This window comes from Pseudopodoces humilis, chromosome 8, assembly GCF_049639895.1.
Source record: "Pseudopodoces humilis isolate 2021_Gansu_Grassland_sample_001 chromosome 8, ASM4963989v1, whole genome shotgun sequence".
Taxonomy (NCBI): domain Eukaryota; kingdom Metazoa; phylum Chordata; class Aves; order Passeriformes; family Paridae; genus Pseudopodoces; species Pseudopodoces humilis.
The window spans coordinates 34,616,416-34,636,754 of record NC_142207.1 but is presented as its reverse complement, the minus strand read 5'-3'; the positions used below and the strand labels follow the sequence as shown (position 1 = coordinate 34,636,754).

Genomic DNA, 20,339 nt, shown 5'->3' with positions numbered 1-20,339 from the left:
CTCTTCCATTTTCCAGATCATTAAGGACAATATATCCCTGCAAAAAAGCCTCTTCAGTGTATCTGCATGTTTGTAATCTATTTTCCATTAATTAAAAAAAAAAAAAATAAAATTATGTCAAGCCAAATTTCCACAGTTGTTCACAGGAATTAATCTGTGAGACACCATTCAAACCCTTTTTAAAACCTAAGTGCTCTTGTATGTTATCCATGTACCTCTTATCCTTCCATGGATGCTATATAGACTGGATTTAAACAATTTTTCCTTGAAAACCCATTTTCCCAGTTAATTCTTTCCTTGGTTTCTTGCAGATATTGAGTAAAATTTCAGTTGTACACTGCCAACTAACTTAGGAATATGAGTAAAATTTCAGTTGTACACTGCCAACTAACTTAGGAATATAAGTTATACTGTCCAGTCTATGATTTTTTAGCTTTTATTTTTTATCTCATTTGAAACACAGACACTGTATTTTCTTTTCCATTCTCTAGGCTGCAGTCTTATATTTGGGTAACTTGTATTCATATTCTTAGCTCCATGTCTGCAGTTTTATTATCCCAGGGAAGAGCTGTAGAAATAAGTATTCCCAGTATTATCTGTCAGTCACCTATTCTCTTCTGAATATTGAATCAGTGCTTTCTTAGCCACATTATTACAAACACAAAGTGATTGTCTGTTTCATTTATGACCCTTCCTAACTGCTTTGGGACCATCTTTCCAATTCTGTCCCCAATACACCTGTGCTAATTCATATTAAAACTCAATTGTCTGATTAAGTAATCACTTGGTTTCATCTCCCCTTCAACTTGAGAGCACAGGAACAGCAGTTCTTGTAAATTTTGTACTCTTTTTTCCATAGAACTGAGGAGAAACTTCAGTGTAACACACATACCCGTGTGATATTTTAACCCAAAGCCTTATTAGTTACAAAGGCCGTATCTGTACGACCACTGGAATTTACTTCTCTATTTTTAATATACACAATGGCCATAGTTGCAAAATTTGTTCCACAGAAACAGGTAATTCCTCAACTCCAGAAATGTCCAACACACCTTTAGATAAAGTTTTACACCAAGTAAAACTTCAGAAAATTAAATTGGGTTGTAATATACGTAGAAATGTAGTTTAGTGAACATAAAGAAGCTGCAATTGTCCTGCTAAGACCTTATAAAAGCAATCAAACATAGAATGTACTCAGAAAGGAACCTGAGAGAATAAAAATAGGAAAGTTTTCAAGAGCATAATGAAATTCACATTATCAAAGGTTCTCTACAATTTTAATGACCTGTGAGTGCATTTTAATTAATTTAAATGTTTGAAGTATTACTCTATGCATATTCTTAGTCTAAGACTACTTATGCTATTGATACTGGCTTATTAAGGGTCAGATATGTAAATAGTTTAGACTAGTTGTTACTACAATTTAATTCAGTCTCATCACAAAGATTGTAAAATCAGGACAATGCATTCTCCTAGGAAAAAATCCAGTTGCTTTCTCATTTACTGTTTCAGTGATAAACTTCAGATCAAAGGGTCTCTGTGTTTTAAATGACATGTCAGCTTTTACAGGATATTGCAATAACACAATATATGTCTGTCCTTGAAGTAAATGTTCTAGCTCAGCTATGACTCATATTTGCATCTACTTAAAAGCACAGACATTTAGCTACCAGACACAGAAGAGATGTTAAATCATTTCCATCACCATAGCTCACTGCTGTGTAACAGTACAGTTAATATAAACATTTATAATTTTGTCTCAAGGATACAATCTCATGACAATCTAGTGGCTTTTTATTGAATGGGATATAATCCAAGTGCCTGAACTTATAAATTGGATAAGGTGTTCACTCTAAACTTTTTTAAGCTTTAAAAGTTCACTTACATTTACTGAATCAGGCATGACAATCCTAGACAGTGAATTTTACCTATATTTTCCACATCTGCAGTTCTCTTTTTCTCTCTTTTGTTGTAAATGCATATGCAAATACAGGATTACAATTGCATTTATTTCTTCTATATATTCCTCAGTGAACTCCATGGAACTGACCAAATTCATGCTCTGACTCCTACTTCCTCTGTGGTATACAGAGAATTTAAATGAATCATAATCTCAGTAAGTATAAATCAATTTTACCTTTTCCAATAAAACATTTAAATAACTTAGGGAACTTTTCAGTAGGTGTTCATGTTCATTCATGTTGAATCATTGTAAGAAAGGATCTAAATTACATAACACACAGCAGAGCTTAAAAGATCTTTTGATACAGGTCAGAGGAGATGAGACACCACACAAGCTTGATTCCAAGTATCACAGAAATTCACCTGAAGAAGAGAAGGCTCTCCTTTATACCTCATCCTTTTGATGGGAAAAAATACTTAAGACACCTAAACACTTGAATAAGAACACACTATTTTAATTCAATACATTACTTTAGAACTGTAGTTCAATAAATGTGCACTTCTGTTTTAAACACAATTTTAGCTCACCTCTTTGCACTCTGCACATTCATCATTCCCTCTGCCATTTATTTCTAACATCCTAAGCAGTAATTCATATGCACTATCCGAGCTGGAATCCTTTCTTTGGAGAAAGGAAATACTTAGAAATAATAGATCCAGGAAATGTGAAGTGAAAAAGAGCTATTGTTCCATTTGGAAGTGATGCTAATCTCACACCTAAAGTTTTAGATTATTGCTTAGCCATGGAAAATTCTAGTACATTCAAACATGCCCATATTTTCTGATGACTTATTTCTGGAACTAACCCAGTTTTCTAATCCATTGATTAAATAAAGACATCAGGGCCTCTGGTGGGACTCCTTTGGGAAACTTAAGATCTGTAAAACACAGATGCTTGTCAGAACCAGTCAACTAACTGTGCTCATGAATTTCAAAGAACAAGAGCCAGACAGGCACACTACCTGTGCAGAGTTTATATTTTGGGGGTGAAGCATAACACTGCTGAAGTTCTCCATAAAAATCCTGATGACTTCAGTAGAAACAGAAACATAAAAATGATTGCTTCTTGGATTATGAAATTTTATCTGTTCACAAGTCAGAATGAAGGGAGGAGGTACTTCTAAGAGTCTAGCATGAAAGTTTTTAACCACTGCATAAAAAACAGGGAAAGGGGAGATGGACTGATTGACACATGGCACAGATATCAGTGACAGTATGGAGAAATACTTTCTATACATGGTGAGAAATGTTTCAGTAAGCAACAGGAGAGATACAGACAGAGATTTTTATTTTTTTTTAAGGGCTCAGGAGAAGAAAAAAAGAATGAAAATAGAACAAAAATGGTATGTTTGTCTGTGGAGAGGTGCACTGCCAAAATGAAGAAGATTAAATGCTCTTGCAAAGCCAGACAGAAACCTACAAAAATTAATTACCACAGACATATTTTTGTGGAGACAGGAAAAGGAAAGACTGAGGTTGCTTCTGACTATATCACCATCAACTAAAGCTTTTTTGCTTCTAAAAAAGACAGTTCAAACTCTAACTCTAGTTGTCAAACAAAAATAGAGCAGTTGTAACAGTTTTGGGAGCTTCTGAAATTTCAATGTTTACCCCAATTTGGAAAAATAAAAAGCATTGTTATGAAGTCCCTAAATGCAACCTCAATAAATAAAACAAATGGAATAACATAATTATTTTCCATAATAAAAAAAAATACCCAATCAGGAATTAACTTTGATTTTGCACAAGTTCCAAACTGAAGCAGTAACATACCTCAGGTACGCTCAGGTTTAGAAGCTCTGACTATTAGGAAGTTACCAGTTTTTTGCTCTTAGTCTCACAGATGTTGTCCCTTTTAGTCCCAGCTGGGACAGTCTGAAATGCTGTAAAAGTTTTCAAGCATTATGGAACATATCAGGGTTTCTCAAGTTACAAAAGAAACACAACAGAGCAAGAAGCAATTACAGCCAGTGCTCCTCCTCTGAAAGGTGATTAATTTGGATTCTCAAAAAGTAGACTGCTAGCTTCAATTAATCAGAGTTCCTGTAATTCCCTGAAAATTGTAACAGAAACTCGTATTAAAAATAAAAAACTTGTTACCTACCTGTCCTATTTACTTCAACTAAGCAAGACTTCCTCTAATCATATTGGACAGGTGTCTTTCAGCACAGCTTAGTGTAAAGAGGATTGATACTGTACAGCTGGAAAGAACACAGTACCTTTAGATCTCTCCTGCCCATCTTCTTCTCTGCATCTTCATCTGGATCACAGGAAGAGCTTGCAACAACAAGGAATTTTTGCTGCCTGGCTTCCCGAAGAGCTTTCTGCGTGGGACCTTCAAACTCTTTCTTCCTTGTACAATCATGGCCTACTATAAAACAAAACCAAAATAAATGTTATCAGAATACTTTTTATTTACTCTTCTGGAAGCTATCTCCTTATTTAATATTAGTCAGACATATGAAATTCTCAAAGAAACACCACTCTAAATAAGAAGATATTCAGGTTACTGTGCAATCCATATAAAGTATTCCAGGGCTACAAGTATCTCTGCTCCACAAATAATTTCATCTTATCTAAAGGGTAGGCTAGACTTGGCCCCAAAAATGCAATAATCTTGTAGCACACAGAGAGTCACAGAGAAATGGATGCATTCTTTCACATCCCTCAGAGCCACAGGAAACATCAGTTCTCTGCCTCCTATCTGGTATCCACCACCAATGCAATATTCTGATTTACAGCACACTATTCCTTTTGTTTCCCTGCACTTTCTGCCAACCCACGTTTCAAACAAGGAATTACTGATGAATAGGTAACTCAGCAAAGAAATCCTAAGCAGGTAACACAGCTTTAAATCATCAAAGTTTGAAATGGATAGGATGAGGAGTACAGCACACGTGGACTACAGCACAGGGCATCTGCCATGACCTGGCAGAAAGGACACTGCCCTCTGACAGCCTTTGCATTGGCAGCTCATACAAATCCAAACACACTTTGGGACCTGTGTATCTTGTTGCAGTGCTCTGTTGGATGTGCATGGGTCTACATGAAAAAAGAATGTAATACAGATTTCCTACAGGATTTGGGCACTTACATCCCTCCAGTTCTTTGAAAAAAAAATAAATCTCTGATTGAAAAAAACACATTACAAAGCTAAAATCCAGACTGAAACAAATGTACTTCACATTATGCATTTCTAAATTATTACTCCTGTGAAACGGTTTCATTAAGACGTTTACACCAAAACGCAAACCTGATGACTTAAAGCAGGGGAAACAAACCAAACACTCCCTCCACTCAAGGCAAAAAAATGCAGATCAAGCAATACAAAACTTTCCTGTATACCCAACCTGAGTACAATTGAAACTGGTGGAAAGAACTGTGCCTGGATTAAAAAAACTTGAGTATTTATGTATTCTCACATAATATGTTTTAGAAATTGAAACTATTGTCACAGATATCACAAAAAATAATTTTCTCTGAGGAAAAGTAGACAACAAAATTGTTTTGTATGTCTAACACCTTCTACTCACTTAGTAACTGCTATCCACTACCATGTTCCTCACAGAGTATCTGGTTTGTTGGTCCTTTTCAGATACCCACACCTATAAAGTAACAGTGTTAAGACAGTTCCAGAGCTTTAAGATTCCATGAAGTAACTATGAAAAAAAAGAAAGAATGAGTTCCAAAGACCTGTTGCACTTAGATGTCAACAGCTTAGGTTTAAAGATTTTCTATTTTGATTGCATTGCACATAGAATGGGCACAACCAGGATCAAGTACTTCAACTGGTGCATTTTAAATTTCTTTTTGCATGACCTTCTAACTGCTATTGCATCAGATCAAGGAAAGGAAAAGCACAGTTAACAGTCTTAGCAATGAGTTAATTCAACCATGAGTAAAGAAACTCATTGAGTTCAACTTTTGAATATAATTGGGTAATAAATAAGCACCTGTTGTTTTTAGAAAATACAAGAAGAGTACTGAGCAAGGAGCAGTTTTATAACATGTTTAGAACCAGCTGCTATAGCAGTGTTCACTTAGGTTTATAAGCAAGCCACAATCGCCACTGTTAAATTCCTGCAGGCAAAAGGGTTCTTTTTTCAGAGCATCACTTAACACTGTGTTTTGATCCGTAAGGAAGGCTGCAAACACTGTTAATACACACCAATACCCTTAGTAAAATAACAGCTCTCCCTCTTTGATAATTAGATTCCTCTGTGTATGATCTTGCTGCCATAACAGGAAGGGCCAGATTTGAAACACAACCAGTTTTTAATGCAAATCTCCTTAAAAAAAATTTAAAAAAATCCATTACTTTTTAAAAAGTAATCTGAACCCATAGCATAATTTTTTTTCAGAGCTGATTTCTGAGTGGGCATCAGAGGGAGAGAACCAGCCTACATGATGACAAAGTCCTAACAACAATTGCTAGCTAATTCCTCCCCAGCTACTATATGTCCTTCATATCAATTCAAAACAAGCAAAGCAAGAATTAGGTTTCTTTAGGTGTCTTAAAAATTATTAGATGTTCTTCTCTTGAAGGATTTCTGTACAAAGCTGAACAGCAGCCTGACAGTGAGACAGCAAAAAACTGCTGGTAAATAAATTACACTCTCTGTATTGTGGATGCTATCTTCAATTGCTTGAAATGCAGAAGGATGAAAGCTCCTACATCAAATGCCTGAGTAATAAAGTCCAGAATAGTTGCCCTAAAATTAAAATTAAGTACTGTTAATTTTTTTCTACCTAGCTGCCAGATACAAATTTACAATTTGCAAACTCACTGTGAATACTAAAAAGTTCCCCTTTGTTCTTTATTGTGCACTGTATGACTCAGAGAAAAAAAGCAGCCACAAACTAAAACCAAACGCAAAATCACTGAATTATTTGGGTTGCAAGGTGCCTTAAAGCTCATCCACTTCTACCCCTCTGACATGGGCAACACCTTCTACTATCCCAGACTGCTCCAAGTCCTGTCCAGCCTGGCCTTGGATGCTTCCAGGGATGGGACAGCCACAGCTTTTCTGGGCAACCTGTGCCAGGCCTCACCATCCTCACAGGGAAGAATTTCTCCCCAATATCTAATTTAAATCTATTATCTCTCAGCATGAAACCATTCCCCCTTGTCCTGTTACTACATGCCCTTCTAAAAAGTTCCTCTCCTGCTTTCCTGGAGTGGATGTGCAGAAGCTCACAGTTCAGCAAATCCAAAACTAATTAAAAGCCACTTGCAGTGCCCTCTAGCCAAGCCAGCACTCCAGGTGTTCCACGGTCAAGTCAGGCTGTGGGACAAAGGCAGCCTCAGGAGCAGTGAAGGGCAATCCCCTGCTGCTGAGCAGAGTCCTCCTCCTTCCTTCAGACTCTGCACTGCAGTGAAAGCAGACACCTGCCAGGAGAGGCAGCTCAGCTTGGCCAAGGATCACTTGCCACTCTGGGTGTGCTGTCCTCTAACTCAAGCATCCCAATGCACAGAAGTCAGCCCAGAAGACTGAAAAGTGCAGCTGGAAGTCTCCTTACAGCCCAGATTTCCACCTCCAACAGCAATCTGAATTTTGAGAAAAACAAAGCAAACATTTCTCCAGTATCCATGAGAAATCCATGTTTCTCAGGATTATACTTACACTCTCTCATGAATAAGAAATCAAGAGGGAACAGAATATGATCACCTTTCAAGAGGCAATATTACCCACTGAGACATGAGTATGACCTACAGAGGGCAATAAAAATTATGTACTATTAGAGGACAAAGCACTGAAACAAAATGAATTGAAATACTGATTAATTTATGATACCCAAGGTAAATTAAAACTTGTAGAAGCATGTGGGTGGCTGATGAGCTTAATTTGTGTTGGAGACTGACAAGCGGTTTCTTATATAATTATTTATCAAATGGCTCCCTTGCTTGTCACTTCTTGGTATTACAAAGGGCTCTCAAGATTTCTGGAGAAAGAACAAGACTGAACAGCCAGAGAGTGGTTTTTAGAATCAAACAACAAATGAAAGTATCTTTAATATGAAAAGGAGACAGGTGGGGCATCCACACATGAGCACAGGGAAGATCCCACACTATATTTTCTCAAGCCAGAGTGTATCTTAATAGGAAAGGAAGGCAGTGCTTCCTCTTCACTCAACTACAAACACCAAAAAAACCAAAATAAACTTATTTGGCTACTATTCTTTTTCTCAGCCTTGCATTTTCTAGAGGAACTTTACACAATGGCAGTAATTCCATGAACATGGGAACTAATGAAGCTTTTTGTCAAAGGCTGGGGTAACTCAATGGATTTTTACCTGGAGTACATTACCAGTGCCAAAGGAGGTTTAGGCTTTAACACATGCAAAAAAACCCCAAAAAAACCTAAAACAAACAAACAAAAAAAAAACCACAAACCAACAAAAAACCCATAAAACCACAAAACAAACAGGTATTGAAGTTGCCATAATTGGAACAAATTCTTCACCTGGAAGTTGTGTAATGTTTGTAGGGTTCTCTAATTTCAAGTAAACACTTATCTCTGATGGGAGTCCTGCTCATGACTAAGGCAGGTGCAACATCCCCTTCACATGTGAATACTCTGTTGTTAGATGATGGAGCTCACCACTTCCCTTCTGCACCATCCCATTTATTGTCAGGAGAATTTAAAAAACCTTGTTTCTTTGAAACTTACCTTACTATCAAATGTAGCTGCAATTGAAAAATAGGTTCAAAATTATTAGTGGGATTGATGCTCTCAGAATGTGTGATAGCATGAGCTTCATTTTCTTAGGAAAGCAGAGGTGCTAGGGTTTTCCTGATGGAGTTGGAAAAAATTATGTAAAAATTACACAGAGAAGTAGTGTGGTACCATACAGATACTATTCCAGCAGGTATTATATCACCTTAGCAATCTTCTGTAAAAATGAGAGTCTGGATTTCATAACACCAGTATTTTCAAAATGTTTCCAGACCACAATGTCTGCTTTCTGAAGGGTGAGCTGAGAAAGAACACATGCACACACACAGGAAAGGGAGTATCAGCAGATACAGTAACAAAATCAGTCACAAAATAGGTTTCTAGGACATAGTCCTTCCAATTCCAACTCATATATTCCATATTGCCTTCAGCAGTCTCACTCTCCTAAGTGAATACACTTCAGAATAAAATATTCAAATGATAAAACTGCTGCTCAGACACAGGTCAGCTGATAAAATGCAGTGCAAATATTTTTGATTTACTGTTGCACCATATTTTGAGATGCATCACATCAACAAAAAAAATACAAAACCAGTCTGAGCCTGGTGATGATGTTGTGATGGGGATATTTTACCTTTTGTCTCAGGGATCTGCTTAGTATATCCGGACTCTAAATTTTCTAACGCAGCCTGCAAACCTGTAACCTAATTTTAAAAAGAGGAAAGAACAAGAGGAAGCAATATTAAAGCATTACTTTTGAAGAGTCTGTTCACAATACACAGCATTCATGTCTACCTCATTAATTCCATCTGTAATTTTTTACTCTTGCTTATTGTCTCTAAGTTATGAACATAACTCCTAATTCAAGATTTTGGAAAGACCCAGAGCAAAAATGCAGTAAAACACAAGCCACCCAGAATCCCTCAAAACACTTTTACAACTCTATTAAAACAATGCAGACATACAGAATACCAGGGTTCTGACTACACCAGCAACTTTTAACAACTGCTGTCACTGCCCTGGTCTCGAATTTAATGGCACAATATGACTTACAGCTTTGTCACAACAAAACATCACAAAATATGGTATTGTGCATTACAAAAAACTCATTGCTCTAGAGTGAATACAGTTCATAACTGCAGAGGTCCTACATACATATATATATATATGCCCCTGAAATTTCATAGCATTGGAACTGTTCCATGTTTTGTACTCCTGATTCAGCAGAACTCCATATGGGCATAAACTTCCTTTTCCTATAGGGCATTTTCCTTATTGAAATTTCAGACATATAATCCTCACTGTTTTGTAAGTAAGTCTTGAGCTGACCAGAGCAAAACTGGAGGCAGAGGAAAGGAGGAAATAAGAGATGAAGACTATCAGAAGAGGTGTGAGCATAGTAAATTCCTTTCATTTTACCCACATATAATTGATGCTACTGCTGGAATGCATTTGGGTAGGGTTTTTTCTCTTTTTTTCCTACTTCTTTTCTTAAACACATGCCAGGTAATTTTCTGTCTGTCATCTCTTCTACCTGTGCTCATACTGCTTCCTGTCAAAGTGGCAGAATATCTTGTATACATCAGGTAAGATTAGAGAAGTAAAAGTAATGTTCAAATATTCCACTCAAGACTGAAAAACTGTCTCTGATATCTTCATGTATTTTTTTTCTAAACTAGCAGGTCACTCCTGGGTATATTTAGGAAAAAATAAAATAATTAACAGTAATAAAAGTTAAAATAAACTACTTCCAAAGGCATAGATGGAAGCATGGGAAGTTGTGTGAATATTGCACCTGCTGCACACTGCTGCTCTACAGCTCTACAGTGAGTATACACTGTCATCTATTACCCTGTGGCACCACGTTTCACACACTTTCACTGCTAATATTTTACCAAATCATGAAAACCCATAAAATATTCTGCTTCAGAATACTTCATAAGTGACTTGCTTTACCAGAAATATCCTGTGTATTTACCAAAGTAAAAACCAGAAGCTTCCTTACAGCTGTGCAAGTGGTGTTCACCACATTTTTACCTGCCCCAGTGCTTTGTCTCTCTCCAAACTGGTTAACATTCGCTGTGTCAGTGAATTCTGGTATTTTTCTGACAGCTGCTTCAGCACTGGTTCATAGGATGCATAATGTGCCTTCAGCCTGTGAGCAAGAGGAGGAAAAATGATTCCTCACAGATGAGTTAAATCAGAGATTTATATATGCATAACCTTTCCCCTCCCCAAACAAATGAGTAAAATTGCCAAAAGGTCAACACAGAGGAGATAGCAAAGCTGTTTAGTACGTAACCAACCAACTGCAATACCACAACAAAGGAGAGAAAAAAAAAAAAAGTCAGGTGAATGAGTAAGAGGATTCACAGCTTGTTCGGTCGCATTTTAAAACAATCCATCCAATTTTGTCCTGTTGTTAATCCTTTATACACATACTGCACATTAATTTGGGCTAATTTGTTTTCTTACAGATGGATTGTATTTCACTGGAAGAAAAAGAACTACAGCTGTTATCTGACTAGCAAATAAGATCCTTATCTGGACAAACCAGTCCTAATATGATCATGATTTCTTTCTTCACTACACATTACACTGTGAATACTTAAGCACTTTAATTCTTCAGACAAATGAAGATTTACACATGAAACGAGAAACATGTGACACCAACAGCTCCAGAAGCACTGCATCCTGCAAAATGCTGAGTCACAGAGGACAGAGCAGTGTAGAGTGCTCTCTTGCATTAGCAGTGTGCTTTCCAAGGGTGGAGATGTAGAACACAGAGCTGCTATTACATGCACTGATGGGTAACAATACCAACAAAACTCAGGGAATTCACTGGAGCTGCAGATTTAAGCCTCTCCCCAGTGTTATTTTAAAAATAGTGGTGGCATAAACATGCAAAGAAGAGATCCTAAACTCAGCTCCTATTTAGAGATTAAATCACTATAAATCTGTAGCAATGGACTGGTTTGGGGTTATTTGTAACCAAAGAAACATAGCAAGCTTCTTACTAGAAGTTCAAGATGACAGAAAATGTCAACTATGAGAATCAGGAATGCAAAGGTTCTGAACTTGGTGTGATAGCATTTACCCTAAAAATGGGCAAACATTCTAAATAGAAATCACCACCTATTTATGGCAAAAGATCTGGGAAACAAAACAAAACAACTCCTTTTTGTTTCAAACTATTAGAAACACCATGCATTCATTAATGCATATTGCACCACAGAAAATCCACCAGAAATAAATCATTGGAAATTCTTTGATCTTTGTGGCACGATGGTCACACTGAGCTGCTGTTTACTAGGACACAACTAAATGCAGCTAGACTCACTTCAGATTTCACAGTGTTATCTCATTATCAGGCAACAACTCAAAACATTAATGCTACATGTATAGCAACTAAAATTCCTTTGTACCTTTTCATTTCACAAATCAGCTTGTTTTTCTCCTGGACCACTCGCTTATGATGCATTCGATGGAAGTCTCGTTCTTTCTGCATTTTTAGGAGAGCCTCTTCTGTTTTACTGTGTGTAAAAAGAGAAAATGCAAGGCAGCAGTGTTAGTCTCCTCCTGTGAACTGCATCAAGGTATGCTGAATACATATGGAATTAATTTTCAGATCTGCACATATCTACTGTATCTAAGCTGGAAGTTCTTGGTAGTACAACCTGAGCTGAATAATATGTTCTTTTGAGGTCTCTTTGCTGCCAGATGAGGTTCAAAGCCATGGGTATTCCTCTGTTTCCCTCAGATTCTTCAGACAGAATCCATAAGGATTCTGGCATTATAAATCTCAGAGTTGAGGTCAACTTTATGCTAAGCATGAGGAGACTCGTGGAGATACAAAAACCAATCCTATTGTTTAAAATTCTATGTAAAAGTGTATTGATAATAGTAATAATATACTGAAAATACTGATTTTTTGAAAAATATTTACATCACATCTGTATTGTTGCCTTGCAAATTAATTTGGAGAGCCTTCTGGAAAAAGCTGGGCCAAAAACTTTTTAGGCTCTCTTCAATCATATTTGTAACCTGTCCCCAGGTGTTCCTTGGATTTGAGAGCAGGCAGCAAAATGATTTCATTTCAAAATTAACTGCAAATATACTGATAAACTGCTATTCTCTGAGCACATTCTACACACAGCCATGGGACACCCTGAGATGTTCTGCTTCATAAACTTAAAAAGAAAATATTCTGTATATATTTGGTACATTTTCTCCTTGCCTTTACTGATATGGGTTTGGCAGGAAAGATTAGCAGATGAATTGTTTAATTGCAAAGGAAGCTTGAAATTAACTTGCACTGAAATTAGATATTTGCTTCTTGCAGAAATAAAGCTCATTTCCTCTGCATCAGGAGCTAAAGAACTAGGTAAAACCAAAATGAAAACAGAGTATGACAAAATCAGAGGTTCAGGAAGAAGATCCATAACTGCCAGTGCATTATATTTAATAATTTAAAATACAAATCATTTACTAATACAAATAATTTATATTTGCTGTATATGCAAGGACTCTATTTGTTACCTTTACAAAGTATCATACTGAGCCATTTTTATGTGAACTGGTGCTTGTAGCACAGGCCTGAAGGAGAGCCCAGTGAATTCATGCCATGGAGCCAGGCAGGGCTGCCCCTCCCGGGGGCACACACATCCTGATGTGTGCACAAACACCACGAGCTGGAGATATAAAACCCTCATTAATGATTCTGCTCAGGCTTCTACAAACATTTGAGAGGTAAATGAATCAGTGGTCTCAGGATAATTCTGGGAAACAACTCCTTCATGACCCCACGCTCAAAATCTGACTTGCCATAAAGACCTTGAATGCAACCCCTGCCCCTTCAGAGCTCAGCAGATGGCTCATTTTGAGCATAAAAGATGTTGCTACAGCTATAGCAAAGCCAATATCCATTTCTTTTAGGGAAGATATATGTCAAAGTCTGCAGGTCTCTCCACTGAAACTCCTCTCAAGCAAGTACTTCTGTTAAAATAGCTAAAGAGGACAGGGTGCAGCAAACCCAAGCAGGAATTTTCAGAGGCATTACACGCTCTGATCTCACTGAATTTAGGTGGGACTACATTCCCCAGGATGCTGCAAGTCATAGCCCTAAAATTTTAATTTAAATAAAGACAGTTTTAGAAAACATATACTTTCAGTCTTTAACTCCATCTAGTTTACATGGCACTTAGAAGCAAAGATGCTAAATGCACCATGTAATTAAACAGCTGCATTTAAATACAGTGCACAACACAAAAAGTGTGCACCTTATTTTTCCATGCTGTAGGTAGAAAAATATGTGGAGGAATGGTTAGATTTTGGTACAGAAACAGGAACTGGACTGAGAATTTTGTTGCTAATGTCACCAACCAAAATAATAAATACAACTTCCAGGATTACTTTCTATTCTTACCATTACTTTGGCTGTAAGCTGGGTGTGTATTTGTGAGCAGGTTTCCAAAAAGGAAAGAAAGGTACCTGCAAATGTTACAGTTCCTAACTGATGTTGTGAACTCAACTACATACCTCAGGCAAAAGCTTGACACAACTTTAATTCCATCTACCTAAGAAATTCCTAAATATTTAAAGAGCTTTTAAATATCAAAGTTCACAGTCCCTGTGACCAACACAATCTTACCATGACACAACATTTGTCTGACTGCACACGTTTCAATAAATAGGCAACAGACAGGGTTTGGCTACAGGAAAACACAAAATGATCTGGTATTCAAATCATTTCATATCATCAGATAAGCAGAGTTTAACATGGCTATGAAATTGCAATCTATTTTCAGTTCAGAAAAATGTTACCAGACTATTAAGTGACCAGACACCACTGAAGATGATGAACTAGAATTAACTAGTCTCATTAACAATTATCAGTATTATTTAGAAATATTTCCTGCATATTGTGAGGAAAGCCCATGCTTCCATTAGGGAAATATTCAGCAGATAACAGCACCCCTTAGCAATCAGCTGGGGCCCAAATGCAGCCTTAGAGATAAAAGGGAGCACATTTGAGGTACCCTTTAACTAGTGTCACATGGCAAACCAATGTAAAATTAGTTTTGCTTTCTGTCACCACATAATGGTCATTTTTAGAAATCATTTAAATAAAGATTAGTAATGTATCTAAACCTTAAGGCCATAACTATACTTAGTTTTGGAGTAAAAGGATTATGCTGATATTTATTTCTTTTAATGCATGCAGAGACATCAAGATGCCTTCAGACATTGCACAAGCTATAAAAAATACATGCTCACGATACAGAGGAAATGAAGCTAACTGTAATTTTCTCTTTAAATAATGAAACACCACAGTGAAATCTAACCAACAGCCTGCAATCTACTCAATTTGCCCCCCTGCTTGCATGCAATCATGTAAATACTGTATTAAAATACCCAAAATACAATTACAGCTAGCTTCTAGACACTAAATGTCTTCCACCAATTGCTAAACCGCATTAAAGTGGGAGGTAATGGGTTTACAGTCATTTATCCTGGGCCCCCATACTGCACAAGTCCCAAATAACATCTCTTTTCTGCAAGATGGCTGTCCAGAGTACCAAGCTCAGAAATACCAAATGTAATTAAAAGCTTTTCTCAATTACATTTCACAGCACTGTAGCTCTCAATCAATGTTTTCTGAGTAATCCACACAGCAAAATACAGGACTTCCCTTGCTCATAAATCCTTGGTTTCTAACCAGTCAAATCAGCATTTCTCCCATGCTCTCAGGCATTCTGCCTTCTGAGTCATTCTCTCTGAAAACCTGAAAATTCACATTGTCCTCCCAGTAATTTTGGCTCCTGCTGGAATATTTACCACAGAAGAGTCAGTGACTCAAGTTACTGAACGTATGAACAAGAAAAAATGTTAAGAGTCACAACAGTAAATGGATTTAGTATACAGTATTATGACCAGGGTTTATCCAAAAGGCATAAAAGAACACTGTAGCCCATGGTATGTACAGCAGAAATGCTCAGTTTCACACATTTCAATTATTTCAGAAGAAGTACTGCTTTTATTCATAGATTATTCCAAACAATGTATATGAAACGAATGTCACAAATGCTGAACTTTTAACACTAGTATCAGTGAGATCTTTGAAAGTTATTTGAAATGAAAAGGCTGGAAAGTGAAGTACTGACAGAGTACTGTTGGCACAGGGCAAGTTTTACACCTGCCTATACTGCATTCCAGTAATAGCTGACAGCCTATGGAAATAAAGCTCTCCCTGCAAGTGGACAAAGGGGGGGTTTTGTTTCAGCAGTGTTTTCACAAGGCACCTGCAGAAAACCTGCAGTGTGCAACAGGAAAGGACAGTGAACAAGGTGTGCTGGCACAGAATCTGCGTCACACAGAACTGTCCTCAGTCTCAGTGCTCTCTCTGCAACACCAAACCAGTGACATGACCCATTTGTTTGCCACCAGAGTGTTGCTCCTTTAGGTTCCAACAAACAGCAGAATGTGAAAAAGCAGGGCCCAGTTTCAGTTTGTGGACTGAAAGAGTTTGTGGATTGTGAGTGTTGGGATTTCACCTAACAGAGAACCTGTAGCAACCCAATATACCAGCACTCCTTTCCCTCTCCTGCTTGCTCCCAGTTGCACATTATCATGTTATCTTTCAGCTTTTTAACCAGACAGCTGCTGTAAAATTTTTTCTGACACCCCATGGAGTATATTCTTATGGAAAAAAAAAAACCCAGCTCATTCAGACCATGGTGTAATCAGTTTGAGATTTATATTGTTAAATAATCATGTAGCAATGAAAGAAACCCAGGAAAACCCTTATCAAGTCATAATCAACTCAGATTATTTTGTTACAGCATTATTTTATTGTAGCATGTTCTGCTACATAGAAGGGGTGAAGAGAGGGAAGAAGAGAGAAAAAAAGGTGGGGGGAAAAAAGAAAATAAAGTTCATTGAAATTACTACTGTCAAGGATAAATTTCATGATGGCCACACTTTGTCCTTCCTTCTTTTACTCTGCATGACTGCTTCTTACTCTCCCCCACTCATATGAGACACAATCTTTGAGTACCCATTGTCCAAAGAAGCTGCAGATTAAAAAAGCACATGTTTTCTCTGTGGTCTGTCTCCCAGTGCATCATTATACTTAACTACACATCTGACTTGACACTTGTTTATTAAACTACTTGACTGTGGCCAATTAATTAATTAATTAATTTAAAATGTAATAAATCATTACAATCAGAAAATAATTAAATTACCATTAGCAGCAGCAATGATTATTTAACATATGGATAGTTTGGGGCTTTTCTTCATAGAAAGGAACAACTTTGATTTATTTTTTTTGTTCCTTTAAACAAAAGCAATTTGAGGAATCCTGAGGAAAATTAAAGAGATGGAATTAACTTTACAGTTCCATGTTTTGAAACCACACACTGGTTGTGCACCATTAGGCCTCAGAGTACATTCCCAATGAACACACACATGTGCAAACACACATTTCTCCAGAAAAAGCCTGTGACACAGGGTTCATTACCACATCTCTCCATTTTATAAGCTAAGTATTTTAACTCTCATGCCTGAAGTACTGCAGACTTGTAGGATAAACTCTACAATGTACACATGAGCATAATCAATGATGGTAATTTACACTGACACACCATTACAACTAGGCCCAGAGAGATGGATTTTTTGTGATTAAAAAAATGAAGAATAAATGTATAGTGATTTTTTTTCCTACACTGAAGGTTTGTGGTAGCTGTAATTTATAGTACTGTAATACAAAATGCACATAACAATTTATTTTTTTAGTTCTACCTATTAGGCTCTCATGATTCTCTGTAGTAATTTGTTATGATTACTGGATATTGAAAATTATTTTTGGACTACTAAATACAATAAAAAGAAATTAAGATTTACGTTTCTAACAGAACTCAGATAAACATAAACTTTAATTATAAATGTCACTAGAATTAAAAGTCTGTGTAGCCAGCATAACAAACAGATACCATTTTTCCCTAAGTACTTGGATTTCCTTTATCTGGCCATCTCCTACCATATGTAAAAGTTTCAATAAAACCAAGTAACATACGTGACAGAGTGTTTGTAGTTTTCCAGATCTTTCTTCAAGCTCTGATTCTCAGTCTCGAGTTGCTGGTTGCGGGTGTACACGTTTGGAACCAGCCCAGCATCCCCGACTGTGAGCACGCCTCTCTCAATCAGTTCGTACCTGATAGAAAAGAAACAGATTTCTTTTACTTATTCCATGTTTCCATTTCCTCACTTCACTCATGTTTTCCTTCTCGTGCTACCATTTACCTAAACTAGAATCACAGCAATATTTACCATCTTAAATTTCTATGATCATTAAGAATTCACAGCAGTGAATTCACTGCCCCAGCATGCTGTTCTATTCTACTGCTTTTCATTCTAAAATGTGTATTGCTCATAATAGCCAAGACACATAACACAGTACTTCACATTAAACAATTCTTTTCTTCCTTTCTTCTAAACAGCTTAAATAAAAAGCAGAAACAAATATTCTTGTTCAAATAGCATTTGGATATACTCACAGTCCTTTTTATCTCACATGTTCAATACATCAAGTTTGGGGTGATTTTTGGGGGGGGTGGCTTTGTTCGCTTGTTTGTTTGGTGGGGGTTTTGTGTTTGCTTTTGATTGGGTTTTTTTTTGATGACTCAAATAAGGTGTAGATAATAAGGATGAATGAACCATTTTCAACAAGGAATACAGAGCCCACATAGGGAAATTCCTTTATTCCTTCCTGTTTATTTTCCCTAACCTTATTTAATTATTTTTACCAATATTTACCTATTTTACTAGCCCCTGAGAACACTTGATTCTGTGATATAGGAGGCTGACAGTTGCTTTAGTTAAATACTTGCACAAACTGAGTTGGATTTTAAGTAAAAGTATCTAAAGCAGCCTGGAATGCTGGGTTGCACCCTAGGAATTTCTACAGCTCCAGCAATAACATCTACTCATTCAGTATCCGATTTTAGGGCTATCCATCTTCTGGTAATTCATGTCAGTAAAACATAAGAATACAGCACACACAGAAGAGAGAGACCTCAGCCATGACATCAGCTCACCAGAGGCTGCATGGAGCTGTAACTAACTTAAATCAGATAAACACCATAACCCCACAACAACCCTGCCAGGAAAATATTCTGGGTGGGAGCTCACTAGAGGGAGCAACATGAATATTATTTGCCTTTTCAGGTGAAAAATATATTGAATCTGTGCATTTTTTTGTTTCCAAGTAATAAGGAAGTATGAAAAGAACAGAAGTAAATAGAAATAAAAATGATACTAAACACTGTCTCCTACACCTGGATATAAGAAGCAGATCTGAAATCTAAAGACAGTAATCACCAATATCATTCATCAATAATCATGCTGCTGAAACAAAAAGCATTTCTGAAAAAAAGCAACCTTTAATTAACATCCTCCAAAAAATTTAAGGGGAATGTTAGTATCTCTGCCCAAATGACTTCCTGCAGTCAGCTATGTATTTGCATTCTGAGGATACTTCTTGGAATGCTTATCCTCTGAATTAAGCTGTCACATTCACCACCAATAGATGAAAGGCTTTTGAAAAATTAATCTGAACATGTCCATAGTAAAATTCATTCTATCACCAAATAATTTTCTTAAGTAAATTACTGTAGGAACAGGCTCTAACACTAAGAGAGAAGCTTAGGGTTTTTTTTCTTTCCTCCAAACAGTGACTGATGCACAGGTACAATTCCTATCATAAATATTGCAAATAAGGGCAGCCTCATGGCAGAAATTCACAACTCTGGGTACTCCTTTACTTGCTGGAAATATTTCTCCACTGAATGCCCTAACTACACTTCATGAAAACCACCAAGTATCTGCATGAAGACTTATCAAACATGGATAATTGATGAACCTCAACTCCAGCAGAACTAAAAATTCAGAAAGACAATTTTCATGAAACACAATTAATATCAATAAATTCACTACCCCCTTGTCTAAGAACAGTACTGAAAGTGAATGTTTTTGTGCATGTAGCAGAAATAGAAAACCACACAACAGCACTGAGAAATCTCATTATCTTTCATCACCCTGGTCCTGTAAATCTCACAGACCTCCTCCATACCGAGCTGACTGCCAAATAGCTGCTCCTCTCACTTCTTTCATTGCACATGGAAATTAACTTAGTTCCATGCACACACAGGTATTTTACTAAGCTTCTCAGAACTACTGAGTCATAATTCTTAAATCACTATTAAAAATTAACCAAGAATCTTGAAACCTAAGGAACAGATGGTTAACTACGATTTTGTCATCAAAGCTCAGTGCAGACTGACTGAAAGTAATACATTATTGCTATATACTTTACATTATAACTCCTAGAAACTGGATTTCAAAGGAAACAAGTCGCAGAGAGGCTCTGCCATAAACTGATAGCTCAGGATGACCTGGGCTTTTGGGATTAGGAGGGAGAGACTGGGAGATGCAGGAATTCACAGCTGATCAGCCTCTGTGCTTCATACTTAAAAGCTGTCAATCCAGTATCTTCAATAAACAACAAAAGTGCTATCAAGTCTTGCATAACCGATAAACAGAAAATTTAATGGAAAATTAGATATTCAAAAAATAATTTAACTGTAAAGTTCCTTAAAGTATAATGGGAATAAAACGTTTACGTGCAAAACAGCTACATAA

The 20,339-nt window shown here is 36.9% G+C and overlaps 1 protein-coding gene across 1 annotated transcript in view; it reads right to left on the bottom strand.

Moving 5' to 3' along the window:
* Nucleotides 1-20,339, bottom strand: part of SPAG16 (sperm associated antigen 16) — a 360,532-nt gene that overhangs the window by 330,447 nt on the left and 9,746 nt on the right. The window contains exons 5-9 of the mRNA XM_014257754.2: nt 17,716-17,853; nt 12,065-12,172; nt 10,677-10,794; nt 9,274-9,343; nt 4,182-4,333 (exon numbers count right to left, since the gene is read on the bottom strand). Of these exons, the coding sequence (XP_014113229.2) occupies nt 4,182-4,333; nt 9,274-9,343; nt 10,677-10,794; nt 12,065-12,172; nt 17,716-17,853 (586 nt within the window). The remainder of the gene's footprint in view (nt 1-4,181; nt 4,334-9,273; nt 9,344-10,676; nt 10,795-12,064; nt 12,173-17,715; nt 17,854-20,339) is intronic.